This window comes from Eurosta solidaginis, chromosome 4 (genome assembly GCF_040869045.1).
Source record: "Eurosta solidaginis isolate ZX-2024a chromosome 4, ASM4086904v1, whole genome shotgun sequence".
Taxonomy (NCBI): Eukaryota; Metazoa; Arthropoda; class Insecta; order Diptera; family Tephritidae; genus Eurosta; species Eurosta solidaginis.
The window spans coordinates 95,759,136-95,778,926 of NC_090322.1; the positions used below are offsets into that span (position 1 = coordinate 95,759,136).

General features: G+C 39.0%; 1 protein-coding gene across 2 annotated transcripts in view; it reads left to right on the top strand.

The window, feature by feature from the left end:
• Positions 1 to 1,275: 1,275 nt before the first annotated feature.
• Cpr11A (Cuticular protein 11A) overlaps positions 1,276 to 19,791 on the top strand; it is a 156,211-nt gene continuing 137,695 nt past the window's right edge. For both annotated transcript variants that reach the window (XM_067782290.1, XM_067782291.1), the window contains exons 1-2: positions 1,276 to 1,427; positions 1,820 to 2,034. In XM_067782290.1, coding sequence (XP_067638391.1) covers positions 1,419 to 1,427; positions 1,820 to 2,034 — 224 coding nt within the window. In that variant the 5' untranslated portion in view covers positions 1,276 to 1,418. The remainder of the gene's footprint in view (positions 1,428 to 1,819; positions 2,035 to 19,791) is intronic.

The window sequence follows — 19,791 nt, forward strand, 5'->3', positions numbered from 1 at the left end:
AAAGTATGTTGCTTGTCTAGATTGAGGGAAGCAATTCAATGGCGAAAAAACTTACAATAGGTATTTTCCTTGTTCTTGCAATCTTCTTTTTTTATTTTAATTTAATTTTAATATATTTAATAATTTGTACAAGTAAGACTATTGTCACTTAAAGTACATCAACATTTGGAAATAAAAATAGTAAATATATATACATATTAGACTGGGTCGATTTATTAACCGATATTGTAAATTTATTGTAAATTTTTCTCGTAAAGTTACTAAGATACGATGTTCGGCATTTGATATACTGCAAAATCATAGCTGATATTTTTTAAAAAATGTTCATGCTCTCTTGTAGAAATTAAAATTTTCAATTGTTTCAACGTCAAGGGCTGAGTTATACCGCCAATTTGAACAATTCGAAGAAAGCAATGAAGGGAAGATCTAGATTTAAACCTGAAAATTTTTAAATTTATCAATTATATAGATTAGACGGTAATACCATAAAGGAATCGTACTATAAAGCGTATAGCGATGAAATGAAATGAACAAGTTATAAATATAAATAGTTTCAGTGTTTTAAAAGTAAGTAATTATTTGGCAAAGCAACATAAAAATTAGAAACAAGTCTTTTAAATTAGAACAAAGTTTTTCTAAGCGGGTTCGCCCCTCTGAAGTGATTTGGCAAACACTTCAAGTGTATTCTGCCATGAAAAGCTTTTTAGTGAAAACTCATCTACCTTGCATAAAACATATAGATCCCGTCCCGGAAATTTGTAGAAAAAATTAAAAGGAGCACGGCGCAAATTGGAAGAGAAGGTCTACCTAAATTGTCTTCGGAGGTATGTATATCGCGCCTTGCTTTTATTTATCCATTTATTTTTAAATATTCGATCCAGGGTAGCGTATTTTCAACTGTATTTTAGTGATACACTCTAATGTACATAAATACGTACATGAATGAGTTAAATATTTTTATTGTTTATATGTAACCATTAAAATGTGCGTTTGCAAGCAAAAATAATTAGTGAAAAGATGGTTCAGATAACAAAGCATGTATGCGTTGCTTTATTGTTTTTTCCTAATTATCTACCTAGCAGTCCACCACGGTTTAATATATATATATATATATATACCCGAAAACAATTTATAAATATGTATATTTGTATTTCTATACACTTCATTGCGTACAGCTATGTATAAATTATGTTGGTTTCAATACAGTTACATACCTACTTGAACCTGAAATATCCGAGCATAATATTAATTTGTCTATCTTAGATTTTGTGTATAAGTTGTTTTGTCAAATCGGGTTTTGCTATACTCTCTTTATTGTCATTTGTCTACACAATAGGTGTGGTATATAAGGAAACTAGAAGATTTCTTAAAGCATTATAAAAGTAACTTTTCGACTAACAACTTAACTCTGTGAAATCATGAAACTTGTAAGTTTGCTTTTTAAATATGCAAATTACGTATAAGGCGTTTCGGTAATATTCAGAATGCACATATTGCACCGAAAACCAGAAAGAGTCACCACTTAAATTAGACAAGCAGTAAGATATCTTGGCTTTTACAAAATAACATTGAAGACCTTTCTTTATTTTAATATAATATAATTATTATCATTGGAAAAAAATCTATTGGTTATGTTTTCATGAATCCATTTATGTTAAAAACTTGAAGTACAATTTTTTTGAGCTGTGACTTTTTTTCGGATGAGGTATTCATACATAATAGCCAAACACGTCAGTGCGATGCGTAGTTTTTATGAAATAAGAGCAGTACGGTTAGTTTTTGAAAATGTAAAATTTCACGTAACTTTTTATATTTACAGGTGATTTTGTTTTCCTTTTTTGTGCATATTGTTGCGGGTGGAAAGCAGGCAGTGGATCGTAACATAGATTTATTTAAATACGATCCTAAAGATCTTTTTACATTGCCTCAAGATGTTGATGATGAAAAACCAGCTGTAATTTTCGATGGAAACGTTATGAAAGCTAAGGTTGAGAAGCTTCAAAGCTTCAATGGAAACAAAAAATTTAAGCTTGAGTGAGTATGACTCCCATATTAAGTTAAAGTTTTTATAAAAATGAAAGGAAATTTTCTTAAAAGATTTTTATTACAATGAAGTTCCATCACTTGCTCCCTTTGCTGTTCTAAAACTCGTAGGCATTGAGTTTACAAATTGGTGCATTTCTATGTAGCACTTGGAAAACAGATAAAAAGGCTAGATAAAAAAGCCGATTATGCTAAAGTGTCATCATCATCAATAATTGGCGCTGAATAGCCTGAACAATTTGGGCCAAAATATTTAATCAGAAAGAGAGTTCTTACCGGGGGTATATCCTAGGGCCCGCAGTGGCCAAAATGAAGAAAATATTTATTCTTATTTAACTAAAAAAACTGTTTGTTTCGATTGCAAAAGTACATCCCAGGAATGGAACGGAAAAGAAAAACAGCAAAATAAGTATTTTAACGGAATTAATTTTATGCACCAAGATTTTAAACATATACACTCATTAAACTTTATATTTGTTGTTTCAATTTGCACAAGCACAACCCACCAATGAAAATAAGAACAGTGCCCCGTGAACGGATTAGAAAAAAGGCAAACACATTTAACCTAGCTTATTTGTGGAGGTCCACACTAAAACGCAACACTTACATATTTTGAAAAAATTTACTTTTTAACGCAGATCCCTTCCACTTGCAGATTTCTATCAGAAATATCGAAAGGCAAATTTAAAAAATGCAACGCAGTCTTCATTGCGTTAACTTGAAACTATCACGAAGGACTAATTCTCACTAGTTTCCAATTAAAGCATAGATTTGAACTTACTTACTTAATTGCCGCTTAACCGTCTAAACGGTTATGGCCGTCCAACAAGGCGCGCCAGTCGCTCCTTCGCTCCGCCAACCGGCGCCAATTGGTCACACCAACGGAGTTTAAATCGTTTTCCACCTGGTCCTTCCAACGGAGTGGGGGCCGCCCTCTACCTCTGCTTCCATAGGCGGGTTCCGATAGAAACACTTTCTTGGCCGGAGCATCATCTTTCATTCGCATAACATGGCCTAGCCAGCGCAGCCGCTGCGTTTTAATTCGCTGGACTATGTTTATGTCTGCGTACAGCTCGTACAGCTCATCATTAAATCTTCTTCGGTACTCGCTCGGCGAGTAGATTTGAACTATTTTTTACTAATCAATCACCAAATTACCAAAGTCACTAATCTGGAGCTCATAAAATTCTTGCAGCAATTTTATTTTTTCCTATTTGTATGGAGATACATATCAAATCGACATACTAAAAATAACCTCCGAAAAGATTTTAGGCTTCTCTTCCAATTTGCGTCGTGCTCCTTTTAATTTTACCTGCATCTGCAAGGCAGATTCGGTTTTATTACTGCGAAGCTTTTCATGTCAGAAATACATTCGGAGTGTCATGGCAGAAATACATTCGGAGTACTGCCGTGTGGCGACCCCACGTAGAAAAACTTTCTTCTAATTGAAAAAACTTCTTTCTAAAACTTTGATGTTGCTTTGTCCGGGGCGTGAAACAGTATCTTTCGGTGTGGTAGGCGGAGCATGCTACCAACACACCACTGCGGTCACCTATGCATACTGCTCGCAGCAATACTTAACATTTAAATTTTTTAAATAGCGAATTAGGTTAAGGGGACATATTACTTAAAAAGACAAGGCACCCCATCGTTTTATGCTTCTTAACGCCCATTTCCTCGAAATTACTTATGACGTAATTTTGCGGTCAATCTAAACATTCGGTGGTGGACAAAATTACAACAAACTGTTGAAATAAAACTATTAATAAAAATTTAGAAAATCCTCACCATTCCAATGTGTGGAAAAAAATTTTATTCAACGTAAAAGGTCACAAAAAATTGTTTCGCGGTTTTCAGAGAAATGGTATGTTTCATCACAAAAATGATAGATGATTTGTTCATCTACAAAAAACGTCTTTATGATTTTTTCGTAAGAGGCACCATTTATAAGACCTTACCATCCAAATATTTGAACCACGTTAAAAAAAGAGCTATGTACATTAGGTGGCGTGTGCAGACGACCTTCTAGAACTTAAAAAAAACGCACTAAGTACAGAATCTCATAGGTGGCTTGGAATCGTGTTATGACGATCCGAATTTATACACCTTATTAATATATCTAAGAAATGGCTGCTCGTACGAAAAAAATCAGAGGCGTTTTTTTAGATAAATTTATGATCTACAATTTTTGTACATATATTTTCATAATAATATATACTGTTTTGCTGAAAATGGCGAAAAACTCATTTTTGTAACCTTACCTTGTTACCTTGAATAAATCTTTTTGCACACACTGGGATGGTGAGGAATTTCTAAACTTTATTTATAACTATATTTAGATCAATTTTACTGATTTTCAGCTCCTTGTAACTTTTGGCATCTCTTCTCTTATTTATTGGTTTAATTCAGTGGCCACCAAAATTGAAACTGTGGCTGTGTTAGTAAGACTAAAATCATCGAAGTGGTAGTGGTTTGGTTGATAAAAAAGCAATGAGATCGGACATATGAACGCATGTTTGTTAACACACAAAAAAAAAATTAGTAAATATGCCATACAATTAAGCAGGGGGTTAGGGGGTTAGAATATACCCGTGGTAGGTATGCCTGTCGTAAGAGGCGACTAAACTACCAAATAGATTCAAGGGGTTGTGTAGCGCAACCCTTTCAGGTTGCCAGCGCAATATATAGCTTCTCCAAACCCAATTGTCAACCTCACCTATCCGTGGCGAATACTGTTTCATTAACAGCCGAGGTTCTGACGACCCCGAGCTCCACATGGATATAGCGGGTGGGAGGGCGGTTTGGCCTAGAAGGTCGAATGTGGTCATAACAAATCGTTCCCGAGATAGTCGGCCTTGGTTTCGGAACGTACCGGATCTGCATCCGGCAGAGGACCATCAACATCGATAACACTCCCCAAGGTCTTCGGGGAGTTGTGATCGCCACAACAACAGCAACAACAACAATTTTATTGTTTGTATGTATTGAACTTGATGAAATTTTTGAGAGCTTTCATAACTCTTCTAGAAAAGTTGGGGTATATGAGTTTTATTTTAGTCTGGCATATGGATGGATTAAGTAAATCTCAAATTTGACTTAGCTTGGTTTACTTAGGAAAATAAAGCAGTGCGCTTTAGATTATTTCAAATTCATAAGCTAAAAACACAATTTTGTTAAGGATCATTATATTTTACTGGCCACCATCCTACATTGTTTTTCGCAAAAACATGGAAATGTTTTGTTGTTTCATATTTGAATATAGTTTCATAACTTAACAGTGAAGTAGGCAGCCCAATTTAAGGTTTTACTTATTGAATGGTTTTCCATATACAATTGTTCCGATTTGGGTTTCGCTTCTTGTTTTAATATATCTGCCGGCGTGGTATATCGTATTTGTCACCAACGAAGGTCCCTGATTCAAGTCCGGGGAAAACATCATCAAAATACTTTAGAAAAAGGTTTTCATAGCGGAGTTGTGGTTAAAGAAAAATAACAGTCGTGCTTCTCACGTTTTCACCACATTTAAACGGCTTAGTACCTGGGCGACCGAGCTTTGCTCGGCAATTTTCGAGTATGCCGCATAACATACTTTGTTCTACATGTCACCATTAATCAAACTCTACTTTTTTATATGTACATATATTATATATTTTCACTTACCAATGTTTGATTTCCTTAAAAGTAGATTTCAAAAACATATCAAACACTAACCGCAAAATGAAGTGGAATGAAAAATTTGAAATGGGTTATTCCAGCCTATAGTATAAGGGATTGTTATGACAAGTAGTGAAATCGAGAACTAAGTTATTTAGGTTGAGTATCTTCATGCGCCGAATTATTAATTTCAAATGAAAGTCTCACAATTTTATTACATTCCAAAAACTTGTAAATTTCACGAATGACAACTATCAGTTATGACAACTATCAATTAGTTTAATTAAATGTCAACTTTGTGGCAGCTCTGCCAGCCACCTATCGACGACTAGCACGGGGTAGTAAACGAACAACCACAACAATACATTTTTGACATTTCATTGTATCTTGCTATGTTATTATTCTTCTTTACTTTCTTAGCGACCAGACGTGTCGAGTAACTTAAAATTGAATTAAATTAATCTTTGTAATTATTAATAGGTGTTATTGAATAAATTGAATGAAACACCAAAGTGGTGACCCGACGTGATATTCAACAAGAAGATTTTTCAGTTTTCGACACGTTTGCAAAGTTTTTTTACCAGCGATAGTGCAAAATCACGGAAAATTCCCAACACGAAATTCAACGAATTTGCGAAGAAGCGTATACACATTCAACGTAGGAAGAACATTTTGAACATTCTAGAATATTTTTTTTTTTTGATGTTGCGGTTGAATGAGTTTTTTTTCAATCGGTAATTTTTAACTCAAGCGAAATTAGGGTTATGCATGCCGGCCGATACGATTTGCGTAGTGCTACAAATAAAGATTCGAGTGAAGAAGATTTATTTCACGACAGTGTGATGGCGGAATTGAGCGACGAAGTATAGCAGCAATTGCAGCAAGTTCAAACAAGCATTGAATCACTGCAAAACAATTAAATGCCTTTGTCAACAGGAGTAAACTGGCAACGTATGCACGTACCAAATTTCAATAAACAGAATCCGCAGTTAAGGTTCGCACAACTAGAGCGATCATTTCACTTGAGCGACATTACATCGGACGCCGATAAGTTTGACTGGGTAACTATACATCTTGATCAAGACATTTTGCTAGCAGTAGAAGATCTCGTAACTCAGCCCCCAAACGAAAATAAATACACTACTCTAAACGGTGGGTTACTAGCGAAATTTTCTGAACCTTCAGAGAGTAAACTACGGCGAGTGTTGCAAGGCGGTGACATTGCGGGTATGAAGCCGTCTGAGATTTTATCGTACATGAAGCGCCTCGCACCGGACCCAGGCAGTGCAGCCGTTATTAGAACATTGATTTTAGGACAAATGCCCAATTCTATACGCCCACTTTTAACAGTATGGAAAGAAGACGATTGGGAAAATTAGCGCTTATTGCTGACAAGATGTTAGAAGCAGTCGTCTCTAACTCTCTTAATATGATAGCGGTACAGGGAAACGTATCAAGTGCTGCTACATCTTCAGTTAACGCGTTGTCGAGCGACGGCAAGTCCTTGGGGGAAATTGTCAATACACTTAAGTCATTATCTGAGTCGGTCAAGAAAATGCAGATCGACATCAACAAAATTAAGAATAATCCGACAAAACGTTCAACCTCCCGGGCTCGTTTCTGCAGTAGGGACAAAACAACTTATATGTTAGGGAAACATCTATGTTATTGTTTGGCAATAAAGCACGCAACTTTCGTCCAAATTGCACGTACACTAATTCGTCAAACTAGAACCGCTGCTGCCAGTCACGCTGGTAGGTAGCAGCGATACAGAACCAAACCGATTGATGATTCACTTCATGACACACGACTATATGTATACGATCGTCACAATTGCTTCCAGTTCCTCGTAGACTCGGGTTCGATTATTTCCGTCATACCACGTAAATTCACTAATTTAAAAGTAAAACCAAATGAGCTTCAGCTGTATGCTGCTAACCAAACAGTCATAGAGACATACGGAAACCATATCCTCAAATTATAATTAGGGTTAAGACGAGCGTTCAACTGGACGTTTACCATTGCCGATACTCATATAGCGATTATTGGGGCAGATTTTCTGACTCACTATAATTTATTAATTGACTTAAATCAACAACGTCTAGTTGACAAGACCACTGGTGTTACCGCAAGCGGAAAATTAGTCGACACTGCCGAGTTTGATATTTCTACAGTTAATAGGGCTAACGACTTTGCCGGACTTTTAACACGTTTTGTAGAGATTACAAAACCCTCACGTAAATTCAACAATAATAGTAGCAGTAACAACGTAAGACACCATATAAAAACAAAGGGAAATCCAATTGCCTATCGCCCGCGACGTTTAGCTGAGGATAAGCTTTCTAGTGCAAAGAATGAAATTAATTTTCTTCTCGAACAGGGTATTTGCCGGCCATCAAAAAGTCCATGGGCAAGTCCACTCCACATGGTCGAAAAAAAGTCGGGAGGTTGGCGAGCTTGTGGGGTCTATCGTAAATTAAATGCGATCACCATTCCAGATCGATACCCAATTTCCCATATCCATGATCTATCAGAGAAATTATACGGAAAACAAATTTTTTCTACAATTGACTTGGTGCGCGCATATTATCAAATCCACATGTGCGAAACGGATATGGAAAAAACTACAGTATGCACTCCCTTCGGGCTTTATGAATTTCTCTACATGCCGTTTGGGCTTAAGAACGCTACTCAAACCTTTCAAAGGTTTATGGATGGTATTTTTAAAGACAACGATTTCGTGTACGTATATATAGATGATATTCTGGGAATGTCCACGTCAGTTCGCGTGAAGATCACCTTCACACAGTTTGTTCCATATTACAGCGGCATGGTTTGACAATTAATGTGAATAAGTGTCAACTTGGAAAACCTGAAGTAATTTTTCTGGGGTATGTCATCAACGGGATGGCGTACGTCAACCCGCCGAGCGAGAAGAAGTCATAAGGAATTACAAACCACCTGACACAGTTTGCGAACTTAGCCGATTTCTCGGTATCATCAACTACTATCGGCGGTGTATTCCAAAGGCATCACAACTACAGTCGCAACTGAGCGAGTTCACACGCAACATGCGAAAGAACGACAAACGTAAAATCAACTGGACTAGCGAAACTCTAAAGCTTTTGATGATTGCAAGCGTAGTTTAGCAGAAGCTACGATCTTGGCACACCCAGCTCCAGATGTAAAGCTTGCAGTGGTAAGTGATGCTTCAGACATAGCGATCGGTGCGGCGTTAGAACAACTTTGCGATGACATTTGGCAGCCTATAGGGTTTTTTCAAGAAAACTTACTAGTACTGAATGGAATTACAGTACTTACGATCGAGAGCTTCTGGCCGTCTATGAAGCCATACGGTATTTTAAACATATGTTGGAAGCACGCGTTTTCGTCATAAAGACAGATCATAAGCCAACTTATTCACGTCTTTAAACAGAAGCCCGAGAAAGCGTCGCCGCGACAGTTAAGACAGTTGGACTACATTTCACAAATCTCTACGATGATTATTTATTTATTTATTTATTTATTAATTAATTAATTTATTTATTATTTAAAGTCGACGACAAACTATGGTCGACTGCATAATATAAAAGATATATAAATATACAACTCAAAAGATAAAATTTAAGATATATCGAGATTTCAACAATGTTGTATTACAAACAAAGATATATTAATGAACATTACACTTTAATTTCAGAATATAATAATTATAAGAAATATGAGCAGAAATAAGATCTTATACCGAAATCTTATACTGGCGGAATGCATCAGATTCCGCTCAGCATGATATCGGAATTCAGTGGATTCCAATCTTCCTGTTGGAATGCAACAAGATTCCATTCAGCATGTCATAGGAATCCGGCAGTGCTAAGAGTAGTGTAATGAGGATACGCCATCACAAGGCATAAAAAAGTTACATGACCTGTGTTGTTGGAAATCACCGGATTCCAATCAGTTCGATGCCTGACCCATAAGATTATACTGCCGGAATGCATACGATTCCGGTCAGTGACTCATGATAAAGCATGTTTTTTACGTTGTTGGAATGCACCAGATTCCAATCAACACAGTACTGTCTTGTTCCTTCTTAATGATACATGTTGATAAATATTCCTCCATCCTTAAACGAGATAGTTCCTGTTTTTTATGGAAGAAATAAAATGCCGGCAAATTAAATTATATTAGCTTGTAACTCTTAAATTAGATAGGCAAGTATTGCATTACGTATAGTGGCAAAAGTACATTCAAGACTGATACAGCTATACAAGTCATTGTAGTGCGCGCACCAGATAAGAAGAGGATTATTTTTAGCAAAGTTTCGTCGACAAAAGGGTAAATAGAAAGGAACGTAGTGCCTGGATACTCTAGGGGGAACCGCAAAAAACAAGCGGCTGAGAAGGCCCGCAGAATCAATTTATCCAATAATGAGCTTAAGGATGAACAATACCCCCAGTAAAATTCTCCGATTTTCCAGAGTGGGTAAGTTAATAAGAAGAAGTCTACTTCTGTATGGAGGAAGGTGGAGACTTGAGTCCCAATTAAGGCCGCGCAATGCAAATATCAAAAATTGCTTTTGAACTGACTCAAGACGCTTTATATGCTTTTGAGAAACAGGGGACCAAACGCATGAGCAATACTCGAGTATTGGACGAACCAGCGATGTGTAAAGAACCTTAGTGAGGTACGGATCATCGAACTCTTTAGCCCATCTTTTAACAAATCCAAGTAAACCCAACGCTTTGTTGGAAATAGATGAAATATGCTGGTGAAAATTCAATTTCGGATCAAAAAGGACACCTAGATCATTTGCAAAAGATATACGCTCCAAAGGCGTACCATCTATTACATACGGTTTCAATGCTGGCTTCACTCGGTGAAATGTCAAATGCTTACATTTAGAGCAATTTAAAGCTAGTAAATTTGTTGTGCACCAACATTGGAACGAGTCCAAGTCGGCCTGAAGAAGATCCAAGGAACTCAAATTGGTAGGACAGTAAGTGTAGCAAAGTTTTACATCATCCGCATACATTATAGTATGGGAATATAATATTGTCCGTGGCAAGTCATTAATGACCTAGATGACTTCCCTGGGGTACGCCGGAGGAAACGTTGAACGATTCCGATAGATTGCACTTGAACAGGACTTTTTGGGTCCGGTTAGAAAGATTGCTTTTCAGTCACATTAATAGGTGAAACGGAAAGCCCAGTAAATCAAGCTTATGAATAAGTAACTCATGGTTGACGGTATCAAATGCTTTGCTGAAGTCCGTGTAGATGACATCCGTTTGCTTGTTAGCTAAAAATCCTTCCATAACTATAGAGGTGAAATCAAGCAAATTTGTAGTGGTTGGCCTTTGACGAATGAAACCGTGTTGGCATGGAGATAAAAGACTAGAACACTGATATTGGAGTTGACTGGTAACAATATGTTCAAATACTTTAGGAATGACTGAAAGTTTAGCAATACCCCTGTAGTTTTCAACTTTTGACCTACTACCTTTTTTATGCAGGGGTATAATAAAAGACTGTTTCCAAAGTGCCGGGAATGACGCAGACCCCAGAGGTAGCTCAAATAATTTTAAAATAGGCTCATACATGTTTTCGGCGCAGTACCTAAGCACGCAACTAGGAACACCGTCTGGTCCCGGAGAAAAGGTGGGCTTCAAAGATTAAGACTCTGAAGAACAATATTACCATCAACCATCAACTTCAAACAATTTACGAAACTGTAAAACTTTTTTGGATTTTTAAAAAAATTGGCTTTACAACAACTCAAGTAATTTTTATAACAAACCTGATTAAGACGGCGAAATTTAGAACGTGCTATTAGATATTTAGAGAGGTCTGCAGATGCTCCAGATTTCTTGAATCTCTTATAAAGCCTAGATTTAATGTTATTAAGTCTGATAAGTTGCCTTGAAAACCAAGGGGGCTTATTCGAATATAGGGTATAGCGAGTAGGAATGCAGGTATCAAAGAAGCCATCAAGCGTACTGTAAAATGTAGAGATTGCCGAATCGATATCAGTGCAAGCATAGAGATCTGACCAATCATGGGAAGCCAACAGATAATTGAGCATAATGAAATTCGCTTTGTAGAAGCATCTAGATCGGGGACGAGACTTTACTTGAATCCTACGGGGTAGGCTGATATCAAGTGATATCTCTAGCGTAGGGTGAAGAGGGTCTTCTGGAAGGGATAAAGGTGGGATTTGCGCCCACCCACCGAACCATCCACAAATACTAAATCCAGCATTTTATTTCCACTATTTGGAACATTGTTAATCTGTAAAAGAGATGAGTCTAACAAGCAATTGAGAAACTCATGTTGAGCAGTGGGAGTTAAAAAGTTTGAATCACTTATATTAACCCAACTAACTGTTGGCAAGTTAAAGTCACCAACAACAACAAATCGATCCTTATCTCCCAACTGCGAATGCAAATCGCAGATGGCCGGGCTATGACTAGCATAAACATCCATATCCGAAAGAGGTCGTATATACGAACAACAAACAATTACGCTATAGCTACCGAATGAAAGCCTAACTGCTATGAATTCGATATGAGAGATATTGTCTAGCGAAATCAACTCAGATGATTGGTTAGATTCAACAGCAATAAGGACACCTTCCGCTCTAGAGATGCGATCACGCCGATAAACAGCATATTTATTTAAAAAAACCTCAGAATTGTAATTATCAAGCTTTAGCCAGGTCTCCGTAAAAGCTACAACTTGTGCAGAAAAGTTGAAAGAATTAAGGAAGAATGGAACAAGTTTTGATCGTAAACCACGAACATTTTGGTAATTAATGAGAAGACAGGACAGATCAGCAATTACCTTTGTGTTATTATTATGCACATATCCGGTGACTCTAACGTAGTAGCTGACACCCTGTCACGTCTGAATGCTATTTCAATACCAACCAGCGTAAAATATTCGGAGCTTGCGGAGGCACAGGCCACCTCTACTTCTACAGGAAGCACTTCGCTAAAGTTACAAAACATGCATCTCGTAGGCAACAGCGTTTACTTCGACATTTCTACCGGAAATATAAGGTTATACGTACCTAAAGAGTTGCGTCACAAAGTATTTGCATCGGTACATGGACTTCCACATCCGGGTGGTAAGGCAACCCTAAACCAACTACGAAAAAAGTATGTTTGGCCTTTGATGTGCAAAGACGTGACGCTTTGGGCAAAGGCTTGTTTACCTTGTCAACGAGCAAAGATTCATAGACACAACTCTATTTTACCGGATAAAATCGACATGCCGGACAACAGGTTTGATCATGTGCACATTGACATCGTTGTAATGCCCCAGGTAAGCGATTATCGTTACTGTTTGACTATGATCGATCGATTTGCACGGTGGCCTGAAGCCGTTCCCCTGCAAGACATATCTGCGATGACTATAGTAAAAGTTTTTTGGACTCATTGGATCGCTAGGTTTGCTGTCCAAAGACCATCACGACTGACCAGTGCACACAATTTGAGTCAGCACTTTTTAGAGCTCTCACGAACATGATCGGATGTCAACGCATCCACACCACAGCCTATCATACCTAACCTAATGGGATGATAGAGCGATGGCATCGATCTTTCAAAACAGCGCTCATGTGTGACCCAGCAACTCCATGGCCAGATCTACTACCGACCGTGTTACTCGGATTACGAACATGCTATAAGGAGGATCTTCGGGCTTCCACTGCAGAAATGTTGTATGACGGTCCAATCAGATTACCCAATGAGTTTTTGAAGACCTAGACAAAACTATCGCTCCACAAAATTTTCTGGAAAAGCACCGCGAATATATGCGCAATACTCGGCCTATTCCAGCGGCTCATCATAACTCGAAGAAACGTTTATTTTTGCTCAAAAACTTATATGACTGTTCGCACGTACTGGTGAGAACAGATGCAGTTCGAGAGCCCTTAGAAGCTCCTTACACAGGCCCCTACGAGGTTATAGATCGTCCCACAGATAGAGTTTTAACGTGAAGATGAACAACAAGAAAGTTGCAGTATCGGTTGACATGAATTGAGGACTTGATGCAGTTCTTCATAGGGCGTAATAATATACACGCGGAAATCAAGCGCTTGGCCTCCGCAATAAAAGTGCTGTACATCGAGTCGGCCCTAGAGGTAAAGAATTTAGAACATAAATTGCGTGCAAGCGAATGTGCCAAGGATAGAAGTCCATCACCCCGAGGAAAGCGACCGAGGAATAATTCGTACTCGACCAAGGAGAAAGACGTCTTGCCAGGGCACGTGGGTGGTCACAAACGACGGCAATAAACGCAAGAGAAGACGGAGCGGAAAGAGGAAACTGCAGCCCAAAAGACGGGAGAGTGGCAGTTAGCTAAAAAGAAGAGCAAGGCGGGGGATGCGACATACGCCGACATATTGCGTAAAGTGAGAAGATGCGACGAATTAAAATCCCTGGGTGATGACGTCAAAACCATTAGAAGAACGGCGAAAGGAGAGCTTTTACTAGAGCTGAAAAAATCGCAAGATGGGAAAACAAGCGCGTACCAAGCAGAAATTGAAGCGGTACTAAAGGACTCGGCTAAAGTTATAACAAAGTCCCAAATGGTCACACTACAGTGCAGAGATCTCGATGAGATTACTACACCCGAGGAGATTTGCAACGCCCTCCACCAGCAATCCAACATCAAACTTCCAGATGTGGCTGCCATAAAAATCATATGCACAGGGTACAGTTGCACGAAGTCGGCACTTATAAGCCTTACAGCGGATGATGCCAAGGCGGTTATTAATACGCAAAGAATCCGGGTAGGATGGGTTTCCTGCCGAATTAGAGAGCTCAAGCAAGAGAAACGCTGTTATAGGTGCTGGGGCTACGGCCATATAGCTCAGAAATGTAAGGAGACTGTAGATAGGTCTAGCCTATGCAGGAAATGCGGCCAGGAAGGCCATAAGGCTGCAAGTTGCGAAAACGCACCGAAATGCGCGCTATGTGGGGGACAACATTCAGCAGGCAGTTTTAAATGCCCACAACGAGAGGGCAGCAAAATGACTGTCTCATGAAGGTATTGCAGCTCAATTTAAACCATTGCGAGGCAGCCCAAGAGCTATTATCCCAAACAGTCTATGAAAGAGGATATGACATAGTGGTACTCTCTGAACAATACAAAAATCGCCAGGAGCAGGGTTGGCTCTCAGAAAAAGCCTCAATTTGGGCACCAGGGAAATTTCTCCCACAGGAAATTATGACGCCAACGGTAGCAGGATTCACGTGGGCAAAAATCAACGGTATATACGTCTTCAGTTGCTATGCCCCTCCGAGCAGATAAGATATACGGGATCACCATTGAAGCACGAGGTAAACACCCGCTTTAAGTATGTGGAGACTTCAATGCATGGCCATCTGTGTGGGGAAGTAGACGAACCAACGAAAGAGGGAGAGTTCTTCTCGAAAGCCTTACTTCTTTGAGGCTAGAACTCCTAAATGAACCAGGGATATATACCTTCGATACAGGTACCAGACGATCCATTATAGATCTCACCTTCGCTAGCAGCGAAATAGCAAGACGAGCAAAATTGTCCATAAGCAACGTCTACACACACAGCGACCATGAAGCTATTAGCGTAGAGCTGCTCGAAACTCCGCGAACGACCCACCAATATTCGACATTATCTGGAAGGACGCCATAGTACGAGAATCGCATGCGGAAGACCAGTCGGTTCAAATCACTAAGTTGCTATGTATGGCATGTGATGCTGCCATGCCCAGAAGTCGCGGAAAAGCACAGCGCACTCCGGTATATTGGTGGAATGACGAAATTGCGGAAGAGCGTAGAAAATGTCACAAAGCACGAAGAATAGCGCAGCACGCTCATCACCACGATATGCGGAGCTACACAGCACCTATGTCGCACGAAGAAAGGCACTTAAAAATGCCATTATTACAGAGCAAGAGGTGCTGGACGCTGCAAAAAGAGTTGCTGATAACAAATCCCCAGGACCCGACGAAGTACTAAACATAGCCCTTAAAGCCGCGATCACAACTAGGGCTATTTTATTTACTGATCTTTTTAAGGCGTGTTCCCTCGCCCGTGGAAACGACAAAGACTTGCCCTATTGCTGAAACGTGGTAAACAGCCGGACCAACCATCCTCATATAGGCCACTTTGTATGCTGGATTCCCTAGGGAAGATTTTCGACCGTATAATTAGTGAGTGCCTACAGCTGACTCTAGAAAGACCAGGTGGCTTATCGAATGGTCAATATGGATTTCGCAAATCAAGGTCCATCGTAGAGGCAATACAAACAGTCGTCAATATAGCTCTCTGGAGGCCAAAATAAAAGGAAGCTCTGTGCACTGATTATGTTGGACATCAGGAATGCTTTTAACACTGCGAACTGGATGCAGATAATGGAAGCGCTGCAAAGCTTCGGCACTTCATCTTACTTACGCAGAATTATAGGTAGCTATCTTAAAGACAGAGTACTTCTTTTTGACACGGATCAAGGAGCAAAAGAGTTCAAAATCACAGGAGGCGTCCCACAGGGATCTGTTCTCGGTCCAACGCTTTGGAATTTAATGTATGACGGGGTGCTAAAGATTGATCTACCAGAAAACACACAAATTGTGGGATATGCTGATGATATTGCAGTGGTAGTAGTGGCCAAGAAACTGGACCTGCTTCAAGTATTATGTAATGACACCGTAGCAAGAATAAAGGAATGGCTGACCAACACGGAACTGGAGTTGGCTAGCCAAAAGACGGAAGTGGTATTAGTAAGCTCCAAACGGTCGGCGAACGAGTTAGTCTTAACTGTCAGGGATCATCAAATCACCTCAAAGGATTCCTTAAAATACTTAGGAGTGCACATTGACTCTAAGTTAACTTTCAAAGAGCACTTCAGAGCGGTGGGGGAGAAAATTACCAAAGTTAATGGATCACTTATGCGAATAATGCCTAACATTGGTGGCCCGAGCTAAGCTACACGTCAGCTATTGTCCACAGTAACCAGCTCAATAATACTATACGCAGCACCAGTGTGGTATGGATCTAAACAGACCCATCAAAAATATATATTAGCAGTGTACCGACTTGCTTCTTTAAGAATAGCGAGTGCATATCGGTCGGTGTCCGACGACGCGATCCTGGTTCTAACCCGGAAAATCCCAGTGGACTTACTGGCAAGCGAAATGGCCGATCTGTATAACACTAATATCGAGCGACCATCTGAAGAAGACAAGAAAAGAGCAAGGACACAAACAATAGCTAAGTGGCAAGAACGGTGGGAGGCCTCGAGTAAAGGGCGTTGGACTTTCACACTAGTCTGGAACGTAGCCCGATGGAAGGAGCGGAAGCACGGCGAACTGAACTACCATCTCACGCAGATAATGAGTGGACATGGCGGTTTCAAAGAGTATTTATGGAAGCGTAGGATAGAGGAAGATCGTCACTGCCCAATGTGTACCACGGAGTTAGAAAACGCAGAACACGTCATGTCCCACTGCCCCAGTTTCCACGAAGAAAGACTCACCTTGCATGGAGTCGTTGGGGAGGAACCTACCACGAGAAATTTAGTATCACATATGTGCAACAGGAAAGAGTGCTGGACTGCAGTGAGCAAAATGGAATTTATAGTAATGACACGCCTGATGGATGCTGAGAGGGAGCGCAGAGAAATGCGCATGCGGTGCCGGGGTGGGCGACGGTTCCAGAACGGGGCTGTTTTTTAGTCTACGGACACACGGTTGCTGCGACGGCAGCAATTATGGTGCATTAGGCATTTTTCAGCCTCCCCGCAAAAAAAAAAACAAAAACGTCTAGACTTTAGTAGAAATATGCGAATGAATCAACGGAGAGGATAAAAGCAGCGCGAGCTGAGTAGTCAGTAATCAGTTTGATTTAAACACGCTATCACTTGCGAAGTGAAGTCTAATTGTGAAATATAATAGTAGTCTAATTAAGACCATTTTGCAATACAGAATATTGGAGTGATTTATTCAACAGTTTAGCGATTCAACGTTAGCAATTGGTATCAGAAGAGAAATTGTTGAATAAATTCCAGAGGACAACAAGGATATGGGCAAGTTAAGTGATTTGAAGATCCAGCAGCTCAAAAAGGAGTTGGAGAACCGTGAGTTGAATACAACCGGCAATAAATCCGAACTACAAACACGACTACGATAGGCAATGGAATCAGAAGGAATTAACGTAGAAGAGTATGTCTTTCATCTTGATGGCGATGAGACAACAAAATTGGCGGAGAAAAATGAAACACAGCAGACAATGGCGAACACAGACTTGAACATGATATTGGCTACAATATCGGCACAAATGTCCGAAATGTCATCACAAATATCCACCAACAGGTCATCGCAACAGGAGACACGTATAACATCCGAGATGGAATCACAACTAGAATCGCACAACCAAGATGGAAGCAAAACTGGAAGAACAGAAAACATACGTGACGTCACAAATTCCAGAACAATTAAAAGAACAAGAGGCACGCATAACATTACAGTTCGAAGCACAAGAAGAGCGTATTTCAACAACGCTGGATGCTTTTAGCAATAATTTATTTTAAGTTAAATAGAAATTAAGACACACAGTAACTAGGTTTACCATGTGTGTATTTCTTTATAAATAAGCAATACTTACCATCATATACATGTATACATGCATATACTTATGCAAAATCGTTTACTTCAAGGGAAATACTTTCTTTATTTCAATTAAATTGAAAAGCTCTATTTAAAACTTTAATTCTGTTTGTTATAAAACGAAATTTAGTCTTCGCTCCTTAACACTCAATCTCTCAATAATTTCTTCCGGTGTTATTGGTACATCGCGATGAAACGCCATTGTCAAACCATTCAGCCGCTCCTTACATGAAAATGAAAACAAGCTAAGATATTAATCTATATAAAGCAATTTAGTGATTATTTCAAATATCTGTCCCGTAGAATTGCGAAGATTAGTCTTTAATCTTTTAAGGGTTGAAAATGTACGCTCTGAAGTGGAAACGGGTAGTGTTGCAAAAATTTTAAGCAATTGAAATAAGCTATTACTTGACGTTTTGTCACAGCTTTGAAGTGCGTCGAGCGCAGTTTGTGGTGAAAGATTTTGTCGCTTTAAAAACGCCCTCCATACATTGGTTTCCGCTATTTTCACTTTCAATGTACGGCTCATAAAACTGACCGCGTCATTAACATCAGTACGGTTAGCCGAAAAAATTGATGCAAATCTTTTGAAGATTGTTTTATGTTCATTGAATCGAGTATTAATTTCCATTATTATATGGTCTATAAATGGGTAAAAGACCGACACTATGAAATAATCAGCTAGATCTTGCGGAACTTGGTTAGATTTCAATCGTTTCTTTTTGATTTCTATACCTATGTCATTTGCACACTTTTCACTTTATAATATCCATTATCAACTATTTTTCTCACTTTCGCACGTTTTGATTATTTTAATGAGCAGCTCTATTAATATGCGATAACCGAAAACATCACATTTGAATTTTTCAAAATTTGACAGCAGCTACAGGGTTGTATTTCAAAATATGAGGATGCCAGATGTACTTGGTAACTTTTGAAAAGTGAGGTATCATTATGTATCAAAAATCAGGAATCTTAATTCATTACCAGTACTTACATACAATCATCTTTTTTTATAAGCTTTTATTTAGTTTCACTTTTGTTGTCTGTAATGGAATCTTGCAAGTTAAATTTGATACACTTCCCGGTGTCCGATTGAGCTGAAATTTTGCACACATGTATAACTCCGATGACAATGCAATATTACTTTGTTAGAATTCGATAAATTAATGGATAACACAGTTATCGGTAAAGATTTGTATTTACTTTGGCATAACAGCCTAAGTCCCATACAAACTCGCCGGTATCTATCCGTTGATTGTGATATTTGGACGTGATGAATCACGCGTGTCACGCGTGGTGAATCTCAACGCTTGCGAAAAGCGGAGACACAACCCTCTGTTGTATTTCTGTGTATAACCAACATAGCTAAATTTTTAAGGCTGTTTAACTCTGTAATCTTTTCTGTAATTTATTTTGCTTTTGGAAAAATTACCTATTTGAAAAA